The following is a 22,323-nucleotide window of genomic DNA, read 5'->3' as shown; positions in this document are numbered from 1 at the left end:
TAGTGTATAATGAAATTTTTGGAGTGCTAGTAACAATTCCCTTTAGTAAACTCATCTTCGTAACAAATCATAAGACGCAACAATTTAATAGAAAATTTCATTTTAATTCTTAGCAAATATGACTTTTAGATTAAAATTATGAGTATGATCAAAATTTAATTTTAGTCCCTTAATACATTAGTAACCTCATTTATTAATTATATTTTGATTTTTTTTTCTTCCTAATTTTTAATGTATTAATTTTATTTTATTATAATTTTCATTTTCATTTCATTTATCGTAGTATATTTTGTTATAAACATTTAGATAAACTAATTTTTGTTATACAATATATTTTGATGTACCTTGTCTTCTTCATTTATGTACATTAAATTCATTATAATATATTTAGGTACACACATTTCGGTACGTATATTACGATACAAACATTTAGGCACATTAATTCAATATGATACATTTCGGTACTAATATTTCAGTGTATACATTTAGTTACACACATTTAGGTACATTAATTTAATATAATACATTTCGGTGCATATATTTCGATACTAATATTTAAATACATTAATTCAATATAATATATATATATATATATATGTACACACATTTTGGTACTAACATTTAGGTACATTAATTGAGTTTTTCAAGTTTGAAGAATGTTAAATTAAATTAATAAATAAAAAAACTCTTTTTTTTGTCAAAAAATAAATTAAAATTTGTTATTAATAAATTTAAATATTTAATGGGAAACATTAAATAAAATGCACATTAATTATTTTGAATTAAAGACACATCAAGGGATTATAATTAATATGTAACCTAACACCATATTTATTTTAAATTTCTATCTTCTTAAGGATTAAAGTTAAAAAACCTCAAAAATCTAACATGTGTAGGCTTTTTTTATGTATTGAAAGTTTAAACCTAAAAAATATACATATTAATTATTTATTTGTATTGCAACATGTAAAATAATATATCACGTAAGTGTGTGACGGTGATATGTAATTGACACTTTCGGCTGCTTTCAGTATTGTGTTTTTCCTATTTATTGCGTCCTGGCGACGAGTTGAGAGCGTGTTGAGTTAAAAGGCGGGAGATACTTTGGTTAACTTTCCTTATGCACACACTACGTTCTTAATTGTATCCACATCAGCATGTGTGCCTCCTGCAAGTGTCCGCGTTCAGACACGCGGTGGCAAGATGGAGCATCAAAAGGCACAGCATCCGTACACATAAAGAGACAAATGGAAAGAAATCATTACAATTAGGGCTGGTTTGGTATTGATTGGCTTTGAAAAAAATTGTTTCTGCTACGCTGTGAGAATAAGCTCATTTTTGCTGCTTCACATTTTCAGCTTTTTTTTCATCCAAAACTGTGAAAATAAGTTGTTTTTAAGTGTGTACCAAACACCTTTTTGAGCTCAGCTTTTTTTTATATCCATTTTTTATAAAAGCACATCAGTACCAAACCAGTACTTAGGTTGGTGATTCATGATGCTTAGTAATGATTTGATACTAAGGTGCTTTTATAAAAAGTGAGTATAAAAAAAACTGAGCTAAAAAATGTGTTTGTTAAACACTTAAAAACAATTTATTTTCACAGTTTTGGGTGAAAAAAAACTGAAAACGTGAAGCAGCAAAAATAAGCTTATTCTCACAGCACAGCAGAAACAATTTTTTTTCAAAGCACAGCAATACCAAACCAGCCCTTAACCGAAAAAAAAAAAAAAAAAAAAAAGCTAACGAAAATTTTCAAAAACTCTATTTTTAAACCAACAAGATAAAATAAAGGTATAAATGAATAGTATCAGGAGTGAACTTTCAAGGTAAAAATGTCTTTAATATTAAAAGTAAACAGTACTATGAGTGTTTCATTAAGATTCTCAAAAAGAAATAGGTAAACTTATTACAAACTTGATATTTTTCATGAGAATTTAATTTTACTTTTAATCGCACAAAAAAAAAATTAATCAAATAAATTTTCATGACATGTTTGTAAAATTTTCGTTTAACTTGAGATTGTGTTTTGACTCTTTTTTTTTTTTTTGTACTTTGAATAGAAATGTATAAATATTTAAAGAAAATTCTCTCAAAGTAAAACTCGACGTGGATTCTCTGTAATTCAGAGTTTAACATGAATTTTTGTAATTACAATATGAAACTTATGCCAAAAAGTGGCAGAGAGGGTATTGAGAACTTCACTTCGAAAAAATTTCTATAACATTTCTCTTCTTTTTATACACTCAAATTTGAATATCTTATCCTCAATTTAGGCAGTGGTAATTCACTTATTTTGATGTCCTAGAATCTGAAATACGAATCTCCGATGCAACCCTCTTGGGGGCACGTGGACTTCTAGAAGGAAAAACAGCGTGGCCGTAGATAATTGACAGATAAGCCAATTAATTAATGGGACAGTTAAGCTTGTTTCCCTTGAAGCACAAGAAGTCACAAATACATGCCAAGTGCGAGTTACGTGATGAATAATATATGTATCTATATATCAGAGAGCTTAAGGGGAGGGATCCCTATTTTTTGAAAAAAATGGGAATTAGGTGTGAGGCCCACTTCACATCAAATTTCAACGATCCGAACTGTCTATTTTGTTAGTCTCGATTCATAGATCATCCTTGCAAAAATTCAATTCAATCCGAAACCATTTGCCTATTTAATTATCAATATCAAATTTCATATTTTCTTATATAACAAAGTATTCGTTCATTTCCTTGAACCCAATTAGATGTCTTAAACATTTCCAATTTAGCTAATATTTTGCAAGGATGATCTATGAATCGAGACTAACAAAATAGACGGTTCGAATCGTTGAAATTAGATGTGAAGTGGGCCCCACACCTAATCCCTATTTTTTTCAAAAAATGGGAATCCCTCCCCTTAAGCTCTCTGATGTGTCTATATATATATATATATATATATATATATATAGACCTTTAAAGGAAGGGATTCTCATTTTTTTGAAAAATAAGAATCCCTCCTCTTAAATGCGCTTCCTATATATATGTATGTATGTATAGGACGAAAATGCCAACCAGCAGTTGGACTTTTGAGTGTTTATGTATAAATTATTTTTTTAATTAAGTAATTTTTTATCAATTCAATTAATTAAGCATCCCAAACATACGTACATACATACGTCAGCACACTATATATTATGTATAAATACATTTGTGCATACGTTTGTGGTGTGTGAAGGGCTTATACACACCGATCACAAAGATCCTTTGCCATTATATGACACCTTCATTCGGTTCGAGCAAGTATTATACAAATGAAATATTACGTGGCGAAAAATCCATCGAGTCTTATTATTTTGAAAATTTAGAGAAGAAGAAGTCGTAACAAAGTTTTCATATGTGAGTGAGACCTATAGAAGGTCATTGTCCAACATGCCTAGCGAAGCAACTCGATGATGACCAATTTCAACGTTGAGGGTCGGGGTTGGGTTTTAGCGTCCTCCTACTCGTCCCCTTATCCAAAAAAGCGAGCTCCCCCAAACAACGAACATATTTTTGCACTTCAAATTGATGTATATGTTATGATTGTCATTTACAAGTGAAAATGAATAATACTAAACTGTATTAGTAAATGATATGTAAATATTGTATTTGCTTCTAGGCACGCATGAAAAACGCTTTGAATGTCAAAGTCTCCTCGATCTTTTAAGGAAAAAACGCAGCTTCCCACGAGGCCTCCAAAATAATCTTAAAATCGGTTAAAATAAAGTTTTGGAAAGATCCTCCTAGTGCGGCCGCAACAACCCATTTGCCAAAAATGTATAGAAAAAAGAGATTGTGTTCAGTTCGTGAAAAGTGCTTATTTAAAAAGTACATGGCAACAGCAAAAGCACATTGACTTCTCCTTTTGCCAGACTAGCACTTTTAGGCTTCTCAATAAAAAATGCAAAGCCATCCCAACCTGCCAGATCAGATGCATGCCAAATTGCCAAATTGCCATACGTCTTAATGAGTTGCGCTTAAGCAGGGATCAGTGTTAGTTTCCAAACAAAAAGCAAGGATTAGTGTTAATCCTTAAATTAGTATATAATGTAACTTACCCACGTGGATTAAACTTTTACCTCTGCTTAATCAATATCTTTATTTCTTAATGGAGAAGTTATCCTCTTCGGATCTCTTCCACCAACATCACTGGATTAAGTGATTCGAACATTTGAAATTTCATCCAACAACAAAAAATTATTATAACTTTTAAGGGGTCAAAACAGGTAGACCGTTGGATAAAATTTTAAAACCCCAAATCACTTGATCCAATGATCTTGGTGGAAGAGATCCGAAGAGGATTTTTTATCTTCTTACTGTTGATGCTGATCTACAAAACAAACTAGTGGGTGGTTAAATTAGTGGGATAAGATTTGCAGTAATCACCATGCATTTATATCAAATATTTATATGTGCATAACGGCTGTCATTTTAATTATGGTATTATTAGTTATTAATTCATATTGCAACATTCCAATCCATAGGCTGCGATTGCTGGCTTTAATCTACTTTTAATGGCTGCAACTATGGCGCCGGTGGCGATGTTCAAAGTTCTAACCAAAAATCAGACAATGACAGAGTGGCATGTGATTGATTGATGCCTGAAACGAAGATCGTTCCCTTTTATCTTAATATCGAAAAATCGTTCCGCTTTCACTCGTTGTAGCATGATGATAAAGCTCCTCATGTTCATCGTGCAAAATGTTGTAGCTAAAAACAGTCTAGAAAGACATCTTTGACATGTTTACTAATTCACAACCGAAATTGAAGAAACAGAATTGACGAGGAGTTGGAATCTAAATCGTAATGAAAGTCGGAGTACAAATGACATTGGTTGCATAAGTTGTTACTAATTCACCTGAATCATAATGAAAAGCCAATTCAATTATTAAAACGCATTATAAGTTGAAAGGTTTATTTCTCCCATAATTATGAGTCATAAATTGAATTTCTTATTTTATGTCGCCCGTTACTTTTATATACTCCGTAATTGAAATTCAACTCTTAATTTTGATTCCACTCACTTTAAGCTTTTGCCACACTGGGATTTTCCTTTTTGTTTGATAATTTGATGATATACATATCAGCTTTACATGGCTAAAACCTACAAACTCCTGAATCTACAACATATGCACAAAACCAAACCATCCCCTGATTACACATACAGAACTCCGATCCCGGGACCGCACTTCACAGCTCTCTATCCCTCAATCTCTGCTTCAGGTGCTGCAGTTTGCTACTGACTCTCAGAGGCAATTCGCCGGAAGTCTCCTTGTCTGAGCCATTTAATCGTTTCTGTTGTATTACATCGTGACGCATTGGTTTGAACCGTGTCTGGAAAGCCCTGTACGAGAAATATGGCATCAAAGTGCACATGGTAACGAGAAGGGTGACCATCCAATACAGAGGACTGGGAGCACAGGCTTCAACTAGAACTTTGTGTGCGGTTGTGGATACACTCGGTGAGACAGAGCCGTAGATCACTAAGAATACATACCAGAAGGCGATACTGCCCCAGATGAAAAAGTGCTGGATCCAAGTGAAGTAGTTGATGGAGAGTGCCATTTGGCAATTGACAACCCAAACTACACACGAGTACATTGTGACCCCGAGGACTTCATAGTCTACTACTTTACCGTCTCTTTGGAGTGCTTGGCCAATCATGGAATTGGTGGTGAAGAAGAAGATAATTATGGAGCTCAAAACACCGTTAAGCATCCAACCAAGTATCCGGGTCCAACTGAAGAGGATATTCTCCACTCCCTCTAGATATAAAGAGGGATACTGTCAACAGAACAAGAGCATGAACGGTAAAAATCCATTCCAAAAAGACGGAAATAAATAAGAATTGTGACGAGCCATGAAGATAAGTATATGCCTTTTGGTTCTTGCTGATCGATTAAAGCACATGCTACTAGAGTTGATGTTTACCAATTGAACATCATAGCAGTAACATGGAGTGTATATCGGGATTTTGTAGTCAATTACCACTCACCCTGAATATCCTATATAAGCTCTACAAGAGAGAAAAATTGTATACCTTGAGGCATAGCCGTGCTGAAACATCCTGATCAAAGACGCCAAGAGCAATTACGGGAAGCGATGTGAAGAAGACATTGTAGAATGACATGTACCAATCGTTGTAAGCAGGTTGACCAGAGAAAGAAGCATGGGCCTCAAACCAAAACAGAGTAAACCCAAATGTAAGGTTCTTGTAGAAGAAGTAGCATATCTGCATCAACAAAATGTCAACTGGGTATGAAATCTCTTGCTCTCTTTCTTTTTCAAATTTTTTTTTTTTTGTGACAATTAGAGGAGATATTTTACCATCATTGATATGCGCCTATAACACCAGTGCCCATGAACAAGCAAGAGACGCTCCAGAAAACGAAATTGAGCTATTGCAAAATCACTTGCCATCACCGCCTGCATTCACGAATTAAATGGAATCAGAAGAGTCTTAAGTATAAAATATGCAAATTATATGTCTGAGAGCAGTCGATCACCGAAAACAAACAATTGCTGGTAAATAGTGTTGTAGACAAATGCATGCTCTATTCTCACTTTCAAAAGTACACTGATTTGGTAAATACTGTTACAGACAAACACGTTCACTATCTCACTTTCAGAAGTGCGATAATTCCGAGTTTGTATCTTGAAATTCGTAAAAACCCCGTAATAATCAGATCATCACAAAGAGAAAATAAAGTTACCTGCATCCCTTCAACACCACTAATGCCAACTCCAATATCAGCTTCTTGAAGCATGCCAACGTCATTTGCACCGTCACCAACAGACAGTGTTATTTTACCTGTTCCGAGTTTTACCAATCGCGTAACCTGCACATATTTCGTAGTTCTATCAGATTATTTGATGTCAGCAACTGGCCTTACGAAAAACTTTAGATTATTTGAATGGATATGCTCATGAGCATGATCGAGATACTTACAAGAGCTTTCTGTTTGGGCGTAGAGCGGCAGCATATAACAGAAGCACAAGTAATTGCAAGCTCCAAGAACGATTTTTCGACATCCTTCTTGAGACAAAATTCCAAGGACTTCCCATCAATTATCAAGCCAAACGATTTAGCTTGGTTCGAACTTTCTTTAGCTTCATTAATTTGCGAAATACCTTCTCCAATTTGCTTCCTTATGCTTGCAAGAGAAGCCTTAAAAAAATCAAGGTTTCAGAAATTACATCACACAAAAAGAAAAAAGCAAGGAAAAAACAATCTTGGTTTTTTTCTTTAGGATTCTCTACCTTTTCAACTGCCTCTTTATCCCCTTGTTTCTCCAAAGCATTTATGTCAGGCGAATCGAGACTGATGACAATCCGTTTCATATCTTGTCTAAGTAGACTGCAAGCATACCTGTAAAATTTACAATACTTGTAATCTGTAACTTGCAGAAAAATATAATCCAAGTGTAAAAATTGAAGTATTAGAAAAATAAAATCAAAGCACAAAAACTGCTAGCATACCCAATGTTAACTGCAGTTTCCATTTTATCCCCTGTCAATACCCATATCTTAATCCCAGCTTGGGCAAGCTTCCTAATACATTCAGGAACCTGCATCCCGAGAACAATATCTGTACGGAATTAATTTTCCATGAACACAAACAAACCCTTCTCAATAAAAATTGGGCTCTAGTTTTTTGTTTCTTGATGTGAACTTCCATTTCACATAATTATCAAACTGTACAAGTCTCCAAATTCAAGGGAGGACGAAATAACAATAATCCCCAGTAACCTAATTCAAGTGAAAGGACTTATGACAAAAAACCATCAAAATTCAATACTCACCCCCGTTTGCAGTTTGTCTTCAACAGCTGTCACACCAAGTAGAAATAAGTCCCTTTCAATCTTGTCAGCAACTCCGTCCACCAGTACATCTCGACTTTCGGTGACAGAAGCTTTGGCCTTCACAAACTCCTTTTCCCATATTTCAAATTCTTCTACACCAAGCTCACGGCATGCAATCACCAAGGTTCGTAAACCTGCTTCAGCATATCTATGAATGTGCTCCTTGGTCTGATCCTCAAACTGCCACCCATCTTTTGCAAGCCTTTCCAAAATTGCACTGAATATGTACAGATAAATGAAAATCATGGAATTACAAAAACCCAACTTGCACCTTCAAACATGGACCTTAAGCATGACCACTCAAGAGTCTAACCTGTCTGCACCCTTGCAAAGGAGCAGTAATTTATTTTCCGGACTCCTTACAATTACTGACATTCTTTTGCGAGAACTGCTGAACTCCAAGACGTGAAGAAGCTCATATTCCCTGGGATAAATATATGTGTCAGAAGCTATTAACAGTAACCGTTATGGCTTCCCAGCCACGTAAACAATATAAGGAGACTGAGTGTAAAAATAAACAGGTCAAAGTATGAATGGAACTCACCTATCAACCTTTCTCCCACTTTCAGAATCCAACTCATGCAATGATATGCTTGTTTGTGTCCTTTCAAAAAACTCAAACCCAAGCTCCCTGGCAGCTATGACAAAAGCTGCTTCATCTGGTGACTCAGCTTCATAGGTTATTTCTCCTGATGCTTTATCCACAACTGGGATGGCTGTATGACAGATTGCTAAAACCCGAAGGAATTTCTGTATGATATCCGAATGAGGTTCATTGACCCACTGCCCATTCATGATGCGTACGTCTCTAAAGTTGAAACCCTTTATTGACTTTCCAGAGTCAACATTATAACTAGCATGATCTAATATATCACCAGTTTCAGGCAGTCCATCAATTCCGTCCTTTCTGTTTGCCAGCGCCCTCTCCACTTCTGTCACACCATGGCCATAAGCAGTGCCTGCTATCGAACATTTAATGAACTCCATGGAATTACATGTCAGTGTACCTGTTTTGTCAGAAAGTATCATATCAACCTGGCCAAGTTCCTCATTCAGGTTAGACGTGCGTGCATGAGCCGCCCTATCCATTTCCTCATAATACATATCCCGGTCTTGGTTAATGAAAATACTCTGTAATACCTTCACAATCTCAATGGATACATATAAAGATATTGGTATTAAATATCCATACAACATAAGCGCTGTCAAGAAATGGAAAAAAGCCGCAAGTGCTGGTCTTTTGGGGTCATAAAACACGGTTGAATGATCTGGACGAAGATACCACCTTCTTATATTTCCACCACTTATATCCCATCTAGTGTTGATTCCAAAAAAGAGAGATCCAGTAAAGGCTATCACGACCAGAGAACTGAAAAGAACGTAGATTATCTTATCCATTTTCCTCTCGATTTTACTTCTCTTTGAAGGAGGATCTGTTGCATTCTGCATCACTTTTGTGTCATGACCAGTAAAGACGACGACACCATAGACATATTCAGTGTTTTTCAGCTTAGAATCTCTTAAGAGCATCTGTTGTAAGGAAAGTGAGTAAGGCTTTCCATCATAGACCAATGTCCCAACAAATGAATACAGATTTTCATTTGGGTCCTCACACTTGATCACCGCTTTAAATTTTTCCAAGGAATCTTCATCTTGAAGATGGGATGTCACCTCCAATGCATGCTTCAATTTTAAATTAGTTTCTCCATCAAGGTTCATGGTATCAACATAGCAAATCCCATCCTCATAGCTTGACGAAAGCAAAAGCAGATCCGCAGGAAAGTACTCATCCTTGTGCACCTTCACAACATCACCAACCCGGAGTTTCTTCCATCTGGTCTTGTAGAATGTACAATTCCTACCATAAACTCTAACCTTTCGACTGTTTGCCTCAATATCCTGAAACAGTCTCGAATTTATAGCCAATTCAATTAGGAGAAACAAATTAAAAAAACAACCAAAATATTAATTTCGAGCTACTTCCTAAAAGCATTGCTCCTACAACAACCAAAATGACTACATATTCTAAACCTTCCCTGCATATCGTTAATGGACAAGCTTAAGCTATAGCACAATTCAAATGCAACTACACTCTACGTTCTTTACAGATAATCTGTAAAAGCGCTTTCAGTCATTTAAAAGCAGTTCCTAAACGAGCCCTTATTCAAACATTGACTATACAACTTCAAATAACTAGTAATACCAATACCGCAAAAATGTTTACCTGCTTTCTTCGCCGCCAATCTTCAACGGCTTCCTTAGCCATAGTAGCTCCGATCACCACTATCAACGGCACAGCTACACTAACAGCTCTAAAGGGGGCCAACGGACTGAACGAAACACAAGCTACAACAAGAAAATATATATTTGCAACCCTCCTAAACTGCTCAAACAAAGACTTCGGAATGAAGTTCGCCGCCGTGTACTTGGTAGTCGAAACATAATTTCCCCTGTATCTCAACTCAAGTGCCTCCAGATGATCCGGATCATTGCAATGCACCACCCTCGAGTACCCTCTTTCACCGATTTGGGGATGACTTTCAGGGAGAGGAGAGCGGAAACACGAAAACGAGTACAGTTTGCTAAACTGGATCCCTCCCCTCCTCCTCCGCCCTTCCGGCATTTTCTCAGGTGACCCCAAGCCAACAAGGCTCCTGCTTTGCGAGGATCGGAGATGTCGTCTATCGTACGCAGTCTTACCTTACTTTACTTCACAGGTGAGTGACTATTTTTCCTTCCTCACTCCTCACTCAAATTTCCACCCACATTTCCCTTTCACTTTCCGGGAAAATCACCAACAAAACAACCAAACAAGTCGCACCAACTTCCCAAAACTAAGCAGACGTTATCACCTATGAAAGCGAAATTTTGCACCAATTTCTACGCCAACGGAGCGTCAAGACAATTAACACAAATCTACCCGAAATCGACAAAACCCCATTGGAGGAGGAGCTCAAAGATCAAAACTTGAGCAACACATAGGAACATTGATTGAGTGCCTTGCTTACCCAGAGCAACAAAGTGGGTGCACAAAGTTTGCATCTTTAAGCTCCATATTTATCCCACTGATTATTTGTTTCATAAAGCTAGCCTCTTGCGTGTGGCAATTGCCTTTTTTCACTGTTTTACTGTTATTTTTTGTTTTTTAAAAGTTTATTTATTTCAAATATTATTGCTTTTTATTAAAATATATATTGAATTTTACCTTTATATATATATAATAAAAATGAAAATAAAACAAGAAAAAGGTTGATATAGATTGGAGCAAAAATGGCAAACTTTGTATACAGCTAGAAAACTAGGTGGGTGGAATTTCAGAAAACCCTAGAAGTTGTGTTTCAGAGAGTTCCTTACTTCCATTGCAGTCTCTGCGGAGATCTCATGCTTGTGGCTGCTTGTTTGGTTTTCAGCTCAAAATCCAGAGAGAGAAAGAGAGTGGAGAGAGAGAGAGATAACAAAAATAATAAGTGAACTTTGTATGAGCACTAGTTGTTAGCTTTGCCGCTTTAATAAGCAATGGGACAGAGAGAGAGAGAGAGAGAGAGAGAAACGAATATATTGTAGTAGATAAAATAGGACGCGAACCACGGGATACAATTTGATCAATCGTAACGTGATGTTATCATTTAATGATTTACAAATTGATTATGTCTCAAATTTAAAATTCATTGGTAAATTGTAAAATAAATAATTGTGTTAAAAATTGAAATAGAACTGTAATGAAACGTGACGGTATTCAGATAGGAAAGGGATTCCAAATCCCTTCCACCAATTCCACCAAGGCCACAAATCCAGACTTTTAAAATTTGATTTAACGGCTAAAGTTATTATAACTTTTAAAATGAACCTCTGTTTATAGTCGTTTGATCAAATTTCAAATGTCTGAATTTATGGTCGTTGTGGATTTGGTGAAAGGGATTCGGAAAAGGATCCCTTTGTAACGAAATGTGACGGTATTCGGATAGGAAAGGGATCCGGATCCCTTCCACCAAATCCACAAATCCGAGCATTTAAAATTTGATCCAACGGTTAATGTTATTATAATTTTTAAAGTGAACCATTGTTTATAGCCGTTTGATCAAATTTCAAATATCTGAATTTGTAATCTTTATGAATTTGTTGGAAGAGATCTGAAAATAATCTTTTCAATTCGGATAAACTAGAATAACGGTGTACCAATACGATATAAATTGATGTCATTATCGGGGACTCCTGTTGGCGTTTGTTTTCGATGTGGTCTGAAGCCTGTAGGGAATGAAGGCAACGTAACGTAAGGTTACATGAAGATCGGTCACGATCTTTGCCCTCACACGTGGCTGACTGTGATTCTGCTTTCTTGAGTCCCTTCTTCCTTTGGTCAAACAAAAGTTAGAAAGTTAGAACCGTGCATAGTCATCACCTTTGTCTTCTAGCTTCTGGATAACTTTGAGAGAATATTTCGTTGGAGTATTGTGTTCGTTGATAAAAACCAAAAAGTTATATCTATGTTTGGAAGAGAAAAACTACAGAAAAAAACAAAAAACTAAAAAAAGAAGCTATTGTATAGCATTCTCAAAAAGAGTAAAATTCCGAAAAGATAAGGCATCTTGAAATTAACAGTAGGCCTACTCTTTAGGTCTATACATATAGTCCTCTCATTTGAGGATTTCTTTAAGGTATTCGTCGAGTTCATATATTGAGATACTTTGAAGACTTCTATTATGACTCATTGGTAGTCTTTTGTCTCTAAATGTAAGGACTATATTGTAGTAGGAACTCCATTTAGGATTCCCATTGGAGATGCTTTTATATTTTTGCAATGTTGTTATAAGCGATTTTGATAACATTACTCTTCGACGTTAGAATGTGAGCAACTATACCGGGTATACCCTAAAAACTAATTGGCAATGTTCCATAACATACTTAATCCAGGTACAAGCGTTATAACAATGCTAAAAAAATTACCGGTTAAAAATTTGGTTAGTTTGAATATGTGACGAGCTGTAAACTCTTGTCTTTTTATAATGGTGAATTATAAAGCGCATTTGATGGTTAATTAAAATTCAACTATTTCTCTAACTCTTGTCTTTTTATAATGGTGAAATATAATGCGCATTTGATGGTTAATTAAAATTCAACTATTTCTCTAACTCTTGTCTTTTTATAATAGTGAAATATAAAGCGCATTTGATGGTTAATTAAAATTTAACTATTTCTCTAACTCACTAACGTTACATATGTATAATAAATAAATTCTAAACTTAAATTTCAAGTTTCTTGAAGCAATAATGGGCAGTTCAGGAGTCACCTTGGTGCAGTCGACCCTACCGAGTCCTCGTCCGGCAGACAAAAAGAGTCACATGCTTAGGTGTTAGGACGCACAAATTCTAAAGGTAAAAATGGAACACACGCGTACATCATGCGGTTATAAATCATTTAAACTTTTTTTAATTTAAAATTAAATACAAATAGTACTTGACGAAAATTGACCGCACGATGTATGATGAACGGTTATAATATGAGAATCCATAGGATCTCTATAAAGAGGATCCTCTTCCCTCAATTCTACGTCGATGTTGGGCTCGCGTCCTACCTGTTAATAAGACTTTTCAGTGCATTTAGAACATGGGATGGTACTCACTTTATAAATAGTGAGATACTTGTGTCAAAAGATTAACAACATAAAATTAAAACTCTCCTCCACTTATATAAAAACATATGATGTGTCAGTCGTATTTCGAGCACAATAAACAATTTATCCACCTCTTGGTGGAATTGTTGATGGTAATAAATCACGAGGCATGCACAATTGCTGCACATCATGCGGCCGTCGCCATTGCCACTTGTCACGCCTTAAAAGGTCGTACCCAGTTCACAAGGCTTCCGCTTTACGCAGGGTCTGGGAGAGGTGAATGTCGGCTAGTCTTACCCCCATTTATGGAGAGGCTGCTCCCAAGTCTCGAACTCGAGACCTACCGCTCATGGGCGAATGCACTTACCATCGCACCAAGTGCCACTTGTCACGCCTTAATTGTGCAAAATTCAATTCACATCGTATGTCCAATTTTTATGTTGGGCCATACTCATCAACAAACCTAAATTATTGTACATCTTTTCACCATTGCCAAAATACACAAGCTCCTACAGGTGGCAAAATATTGATAGGTTCCCTAATTTATAAAAAAAAAAAACAAATTTAATGACACGTGTATGCTAATTTTGATATGGTGAGTGACAAACGGTCAAGGATCTGCTGTCCCTAAATGGTGTCTCCTTCTGTGTCTCATTTCTATTTATTTGACACGTGTTATTCACTTTAACAAAAGTAAAGCAGAGAGCACACACTTTGTGTGTGTTTTGTATTTGTGAACAATTTCTCTTAATAAGTTCATATTTTTTTAACATTCATAATTACTGTTTTGTCCTCATGTAAATATTATGTATCAAAAGTAAGGGTAAAATTGAAAAAATAAGTATATGATTGTCATTTTCTCAAAAAAAAAAAAGAGGGTAAAATAGGGATATGATTGTCATTTTGTCAAAATGTACAAAATTACTGAAAAAGAAAAAAAAATGGGTGGATCGGTATGAAACTAGCGACTCAATCTTGAAAATAGTTGCTAACGTGCTAACGTACTAGCAACTCCTATTGAGGAGGATCAGTACAAAAATACCGATCGTATCCTTTTCTTTTCTTTTTCCGTTGAATATTTTTTAATTCCTACATTACTTTATTTAGATTGAAATTCCTTTACATTAAGATTTATATCCTTGTTTTCAGATTTTTTGACATGGATTATAAAAAAAAAATTCATCGAAAACACATTTTGTAGAACATGAAGATGATAGTTTGGTGTTGTGGTATGGGAAAAACAAAAACTTAAATAAAATAAAATAAATGGTTTAGGCGCAGGGAGACGCAACCCAAACTCACGCCCAAGCCCAAACTCATGCCCTCTGGAAGGCCTAAGGCGCATCAAAAGCAGTGGAGGCCCATGAGGTATGAGGTTTAGCTGTGTGTGGATAGTAACACCTTGAGTTCAAGTGTTTAGAGGCGTGTGAATAATAACACCCTGAGTTCAACGTGTTTTAGTGCCTAGCGCACTTGAATTCTTTTCCCTCGCAGCAACGTGGCGGAGAAATGTTTTTTTTTAAAGAAAGGGGTTACTGAATTAAAAGTTACGACTTTAGTGTGAATTATATCATGGTTGATAGTAGCTTACAAATGCCACAACCTTGGCAATCATACTTCATCCTACCAACCATGGTTGACTATTGAGATTAAAACTAAACCCTACTCTATATTAATAACAACCTATAAATGCCCACCCTCTACACCAATGCTTCATGCGAGCAACTGCGATCAAGCCATGAGATTAAAACTAAACCTATCCCCTATAAATGCCCTACCCGCCACCTATGGTTCTTACGACAAACCATGGCTTACATGTGGGATTAAAACTAAACCATACCTCATTACTCATATAAATGCCCTACCCCAAACACAATTGGTTCGTACGAGAAACAATGGTTGACCTGTGAGATTAAAAATAAACCCTACCCTATATTGATAGCGGCTTATATATGCTCTACCTCTGACACCAATGCTTCATGCGAGCAACAATGGTTGCCATATGCACCTAGGATTGCATTGTTTTGCATGCGTAGGTTGCCTCGTTTTGCATGTCAAGTATTTTTATGCGTTAATCTCACCTCGTTTTACATGCACGAATCACGTCTCGTTTTTCCGTGCGTTGATCTCACAATTCGTTCATACGGGAAACAATGGTTAACCCGTGAGATTAAAACTAAATCCTACCCTATATTGATAATGACTTATATATGCTCCAGCTCTAACACCAATGCTTCGTGCGAGTAACAATGGTTGACCTATGCATCTGGGATTGCATTGTTTTGAATGCGTTAGGCCGTCTCGTTTTACGTGCCAAGTATTTTCATGCGTTGATCTCACCTCGTTTTGCGTGCACGAAGCACATCTCGTTTTTCATGTGTCGAGCCTGCCTCATCTTGCGAGCCAAATTTTCGTGCGCCGAGCTCGCCTTGTTTCGCGTGGGAGTTAAGGAAAATGTTTCAAGATCTTTGGATGTGATCCTATTGTTTATTAAGTCTTGGAACTACTTTTTATTGATTTTTAAAATTGAAAAAAAAAATGAAAAAATAATATAAACTAATAGTGAGGCCTTAAGAGAGATTTTAGGTTTAAAAAATCTTTGAAATGTCCTAAATTAATTGTAGAAACATGTGGTGTGACTATAATGACTTAAATTTTGACTTATAATGAATCTTGTAAAAGTTATCAAAATCGATTGGAAAACATGGACAGTTTTTGTGAAAAAATTGAAAGTTTGAAATATTTTGCGCAGGCGTTAAGGAAAATATTACAAGACCTTTAGATGTGATCCTATCGTTTATTTGTATCAGAACTATTTAATCAGTCAAACCTTAATTTTTAAATATATATTTTGCTTCTGGGATTGTGAAGTAGAGAGATGAGATGTTACAGTTACAACTTACAGAGGTGAACAGAGGGACGGCGGGAGATGGTTGCGGAGAGATAACGGCAACATCCCCGATGCATTGACCAACTCTCTCCCTTTGCTGTCACGGTTGGCCTCCATATGCAAAGCTATATAATTCTTGTAAAATTTTATTTAATTAAGAAATTTCCCCACAAATAAATGACTAATTATTTTATTTTTTCCCACCAATATTTTATTTTTCCCACCAAATAATTTCTTGCAGACTGAGACCGCAAACTGAAGGCACAAAAAACGGAAATCCTATCCGGATCCTTTCATTCTAATCCATTAGGTTCGGGAATCCGATCTATACAGAGTCCATTTTAAAGTTATACTAATTTTATCCTCTGATCAAATTTCAATAACCCAGATCTCCAAACTTGATGGATTAGATCCGTTTCCCAAAAAACGCTTCTCTTTTATCTGTCTTGTTGTATTATATATTTGAATTTATTTTAATTTTATTTATTAAAAAAAAAAGAAACGAAAAAAGCGGTGAGAGATTCGATATGAGGACCTAAGCCTCAGCGACAGTTGGATATAGAGAGAGAAACAGAGAGGGAGGAGAGAGAATAGGAGAGAGAATCGGGGGATTTCAATCGAATAGCAAATTGAGCTGAATCGACATCGTTTTTGTTGGGGATAGGGGGCAAAGAGGGTTCTCTTATTTCTCTGTCTCAATCTTTATCAGAAGCAAATTCTGATTCAGTCCTGCACCTTCTGGTTCGTCCGCTTTGTTAAGACCTTTTTCCCATTCAGGCCCATTTCCTTAGTTATTTCCTTTATCTAGTAGTGGATCAGTAGTAGGATAGTGACTCAACATGTTTACCTAACACTCTTGTCTGTAGTGCGGATGTGGGCATATTATCCCTGTTGAGACTCTCATTTGGGATATGAATGAAAAGCTGTTTCTTTTACAATTTCTTTGTCATTTCCTTTATTCTCTGCAATTCGCCTCTTGGTCCTTCTAGAACCTACCATTTGGTATCCAGAGCCAGGTTGGATCCATGGGCAAAAGTAAGGCGTCCGTTACGGTGGCGGATGTACCGGAAGATGGATTGGACCGTGAGTTTCAACAGTACCAGATACTCACCTAGCTACAGGAGTTTCAGGAATCTATCTCACTGTTGAATATCCGCTACGACGACCTACAGCACGCCATGACCAATCTCTCGATCCACCGGGTTTGTCAGGACCAACTGCAGCAAACGATTTTAGACGAAGTTCGTGCCCTAAAAAACCCTCCCCTACCCAACCTACAAATTCCAATCGGCTCAATTCCCATTTCGCTAGGCCCCACCCCTTCCTTGCCGTCCACACCCTCATACCACCACCGATATTGTCTCTTTCTCCTTCCCCACCCTTCTCAACAACTCAACCTCCAGGATCCCACCTCACGGCCGAGCCCTCATCCCTTCCCTTCACCCCAACATCCACCACTACCTACACTTTGAGCCGACCCTTCACCTCCCACTACCTTCCCCCATCCACGACTGGACCTCCCACCTCTTTTTTTCCCCCCCGAACCATCTTACATCCCCACCCCCCAACCCACTTCCCCAACCTTCCCTGGGCACAAACACCTCAAAATCGAACTTAATCGTTTCTTTGGAAACGACCCTTACGGATGGATTGCGATGGCTGAGGAGTTTTTAGACTATCACGAGATAACCGAGCATCGTCGCGTTATAGTGGCAGGTCTTCATCTTGGAGGAGACACGGCCCACTGGCTCCGTTGGTTCAAGATACAATTCCCCATCTCCTCATGGGCCCCCTCTCCTTATGGGCCACCTTCACGACCCAGCTGTTGCAACGATTTGGCCCAACTGACTTCTTGAACATTAATATGTCATTGTCACATATCATGCAGACCACCACAGTGGATGAGTATGTGGGCCAGTTCATTCGCCTCTCCTGCCGCACTTCGGACTGGACCAAAGCTCAACTATTGGGCGTATTTTTGGGCGACCTAAAAAACGAGCTACAAGATGATGTCGTGGCCCAGAGACCTTCCTCTCTGGCATGAGCAATTGAACTCGCTCGCATCTACGAGCACAAACAGGGTCGCCAGCCAATGGTCCGTTCCGGACAATATCGATCATCCCCTTACATTTCTAAACAACATTTTCCCCCCTCACCCACCCCACCTAACCAACCCACTACATCTCGCCCTCTTCCTACAACACCCACCCATTCCCTGCCAAAACCAATCATACGACTCACCCAGGCAGAGATGCGCAACCGTCGCGAACAGGGACTGCTTCAACTGTGATGACCAGTATCGACCCAGTCACCGGTGTCGTCAATCCCACATACTACTGTTACTAGGGGAGAAGGAAGATCCCGACCCTGTTCCAGCGACAGAGATCCTCGCACCACCGCCCCCTCCTGTGGTAGAACATCCAGAGCATTTCATCGCATTACATGTCATATCAGCCACTAAGCATGCTAGAGGCCGTACGATGCGCTTGGACGGATTCATTTTCCAAACACCGATCTAAGTCTTCATCGACTCTAGTGCTGATCAAAGTTTTCTCAACCCGCAAGTGGCGACTCGTTTAGGCTTGCATGTTGACTCGTCTCAAACCGAGGCAATCATGGTCGCCACAAGACGTTGTTTTGTACTAAAGGGGTGGCTCACCAAGTTTCGGTGCGCTTTCATGGCTATACATTTACCAGTGACTTTCACCTTCTTTCGGTGGTGGGATGTTACATGGTATTAGGAGTGGATTGGTTGGAAACACTGGGTTTCATCAGATGGAATTTTTTGTTAAAAATTATGGAATTCTCAATCCATGGAACCAATTACCGATTGGTTGGGTCCTCGAATTCCTCTGTTCTGCGTTCTCCTGTGCCTACAAATATTGAGATTGTTCCTGGCAAGCCTCTTCATGCTGTATCCCAGTTGTCAAGCCTTACTCACCTCTATCACCAACCACTTCCATCACCGGCCCTACTTCAATCCATTCTCACTAAATATCACAGTCTCTTCCAACCACCAACATCCTTGCCCCCTCATCGCGAGATCGATCATCGAATTCCTTTACTCCCAGGTACGGGGCCTATCAATGTTCGACCATATCGATACAGGCATGCCCAGAAAGCCGAATTGGAGCGCCAAGTTGACGAGATGCTAGCCGCAGGCATTATCCGCCCCAGCTCGAGTCCCTTCTCGTCCCCGGCTTTATTAATGGCCAAAATGACTTGTCATGGCGTTTTTGTGTGGATTACAGAGAGCTAAATGCGGTCACCATCAAAGATTGCTTCTCGGTCCCTATTATTGAAGAACTATTGGTTGAATTGAAAGGTGCTATGATATTTTCTAAATTGGATCTCAGCTCCGGGTACCACCAAATTCGAATGCACGAGGCGGACATCCATAAGACAGCGTTCTGCACACATGAAGGCCATTACGAATTCACAGTCATAATTTGGCCTGACTAACGCACCAACCACATTCTAAGCACTGATGTATTCAATCTTGAAGCCCCTGCTCCGGAAATCCGTTCTCATCTTTTTTGATGATATTTTAGTCTTCAATGACTCCCTAGACCGCCATGTTTCCCACCTCACAGCCATGTTCGACATTCTCCAGTTGCACCAATTGCAGTTGAAACCATCTAAGTGTACTTTTGGTCAGGACTCGATTGCCTATTTAGGCCATATCATTTCAGCTAGTGGGGTTCAGGTTGACCCATCCAAAATTGCAGCTATTATGGAATGGCCGATGCCTACAAGTCTTAGGGGCCTTCGCGGATTCTTAGGTCTGGCAGGATACTACTGCAAATTTGTCCGTCATTTTGGTTTCATTGCCAAGCCTCTCACTGACTTGCTCAAAAAAGACAGTTTTCTTTGGTCCCCGGCAGTCGACACGGCGTTCTCGGCCCTCAAACTTGCACTGTCCACCACACCCGTGCTGGCTCTCCTGGACTTCACCAAGCCGTTCACTCTCGAGTGTGACGCCTTAAACGTTGGTATAGGAGCAGTGTTGGCACAAGATAACCATCCCATCGAGTTCATCAGTAAGCCTTTGGCCCCCAAACACCAAACCTGTAAGTGTATGATAAGGAAATGATAGCTGTAGTGTTTGCTGTACAAAAGTGGTGCCCATACTTGATTGGTCATCACTTCAAAATTCTCACGGATCACTAAACACTCAAATATTTCTTGGACCAACGACTTACTACTCCGGCACAACAAAAGTGGCTGTTGAAACTACTTGGGTACAACTATACCTTGGAGTATCGTCCAGGGGCTTCTAATGCAGCTGCTGATGCACTGTCCCGCCGTTCTGACCTTCTATCTCTAATGGGGATATCACAACCACCATTTGATTGTGTATCCGAGATTCAGAATTCCTATGGGGCAAATCCTTCCACGGCCAAACTCTTTTAAGACTTACAACATAACCCCCACAGTACAGGCTATTTTAAGCTGCAAAGTGACCTGATTTATTACAAGACCGGTATTTTCGTACCTTCCACATCTCAGTGGCGTGCCCGCCTTCTACAGGAATTCCATGCTTCTCCTTCTTCCGGACATTCTGGGTTCTTATGGACATACAAACGCATCACTCATTACTTTAATTGGCCCGGCATAAAAAAGAGGTTAAAAGCTTTGTGGCCGCTTGTGATGTCTGCCAACGAACTCATTATGAAACCATTAAACCACCAGGATTTCTACAGCCACTCTCTATGCCGACCCAATTGTGGACTGATATTGCTATGGACTTCGTCGAAGGTCTTCTCTCGAACCATGGCAAGAATGCTATTTTGGTAGTCATGGATCGTCTCTCTAAATACGGTCATTTCATTCATATCCAGCACCCCTACCCCGCTCCACAGATTGCTGAAGTCTTTATTCAGGAGGTGTTCAGATTGCACGGGATGCCTGCTTCTATTGTCAATGATGGAGACCCGATTTTCCTTAGTGAGTTTTGGACGGCCTTCTTCAAACACCAACATACGACACTTTGCAAAAGCTCCACCTATCACCCACAAACAGATGGCCAGACAGAAATTCTTAATAGGATATTAGAGCATTATCTTCGCAGCTTTGCCATGGACAAACCCACTACTTGGATTCAATGGCTGCCATGGGCGGAATGATGGTATAACACCACATTTCAGTCAACCATCAAAATGACTTCATTCCAGGCGGTCTACGACTATCCTCCACCCACCGTGCAGTCCTACCTTCCCAGCTACTCTCCGGTTCATCTGGTGGATGTCACTCTCAGGAACCGAGACACCCTTCTTAAGCATCTCAAGGAGAACATGCACATGGCACAGCAGTGCATGAGGCAACAGGCAGACAAGCATCGATCGGAAATGACTTTTCAAGTAGGTGATTTGGTCTTCCTCAAACTCCAACCGTATAGGCAAACCTCTGTGTCTAAAACTCACTGCCCAAAACTGGCACCACGCTATTACGGACCATTTCAAGTGCTCGCTCGCGTCGGCCAGGTCACCTACACATTGGACCTTCCTCATCAGTCCCGCATTCACCCCACTTTTCATGTGTCACTGCTCAAACCCAAGCTCAGTGCTCATTCTGTGACTTCAGCAACACTACCCTCAGTGGCCGCTGATGGTTCCCTTCTATGGTTTCCAGAGTGCATCATGCAACGTGGCATGTTCAAAAGACACAACAAGGCGATCACTCGCTGGTTAATAAATGGCAAGGTCTACCAGAGCATGACGCAACATGGGAAGATGCTGACTCCATAGTCACTCGTTTTCTAGATTTTGACGCCTGAGGACAGGCTTGTTCTATGGGGGGTGCCCTATTAAGACCCATTTCCCATTCAGGCCCATTTCCTTAGTTATTTCCTTTATCTAGTAGTGGATCAGCAGTAGGATAGTGACTCGGCATATGTACCTAACACTATTGTCTGTAGTGCGGATGTGGGCATATTCATGGTCT

The 22,323-nt window shown here is 38.7% G+C and overlaps 1 protein-coding gene across 1 annotated transcript; it reads right to left on the bottom strand.

Moving 5' to 3' along the window:
• Window positions 1-5,007: 5,007 nt before the first annotated feature.
• On the bottom strand, window positions 5,008-11,352 carry LOC126583530 (probable phospholipid-transporting ATPase 8). Its single transcript, XM_050247932.1, has 11 exons — window positions 10,104-11,352; window positions 8,424-9,778; window positions 8,193-8,303; window positions 7,820-8,096; window positions 7,497-7,585; window positions 7,278-7,386; window positions 6,967-7,185; window positions 6,731-6,856; window positions 6,345-6,443; window positions 6,058-6,249; window positions 5,008-5,801 (listed from the first exon to the last, which is right to left on the bottom strand). The coding sequence occupies exons 1-11, from the start codon at window positions 10,500-10,502 to the stop codon at window positions 5,208-5,210; spliced, it is 3,570 nt and encodes a 1,189-aa protein (XP_050103889.1). The 5' UTR covers window positions 10,503-11,352; the 3' UTR covers window positions 5,008-5,207.
• Window positions 11,353-22,323: the final 10,971 nt, after the last annotated feature.

Source organism: Malus sylvestris, chromosome 9 (genome assembly GCF_916048215.2).
Source record: "Malus sylvestris chromosome 9, drMalSylv7.2, whole genome shotgun sequence".
NCBI classification, from domain to species: Eukaryota; Viridiplantae; Streptophyta; class Magnoliopsida; order Rosales; family Rosaceae; genus Malus; species Malus sylvestris.
The sequence above is the reverse complement of the archived record's forward strand: the minus strand, read 5'-3'. Positions and strand labels throughout refer to the sequence as shown.

What these genes read in the sequence shown, in the direction of transcription:
- LOC126583530 (XM_050247932.1), bottom strand. Translation starts at nt 10,502, where the DNA reads ATGCCGGAAGGGCGGAGGAGGAGGGGAGGGATCCAGTTTAGCAAACTG. An exon ending in GAAACTGCAGTTAACATTGG is followed by an intron (nt 7,387 to 7,496) that starts GTATGCTAGCAG and finishes TAAATTTTACAG; the next exon opens with GTATGCTTGCAGTCTACTTA. An exon ending in CAGCACGGCTATGCCTCAAG is followed by an intron (nt 5,802 to 6,057) that starts GTATACAATTTT and finishes TTCTGTTGACAG; the next exon opens with TATCCCTCTTTATATCTAGA.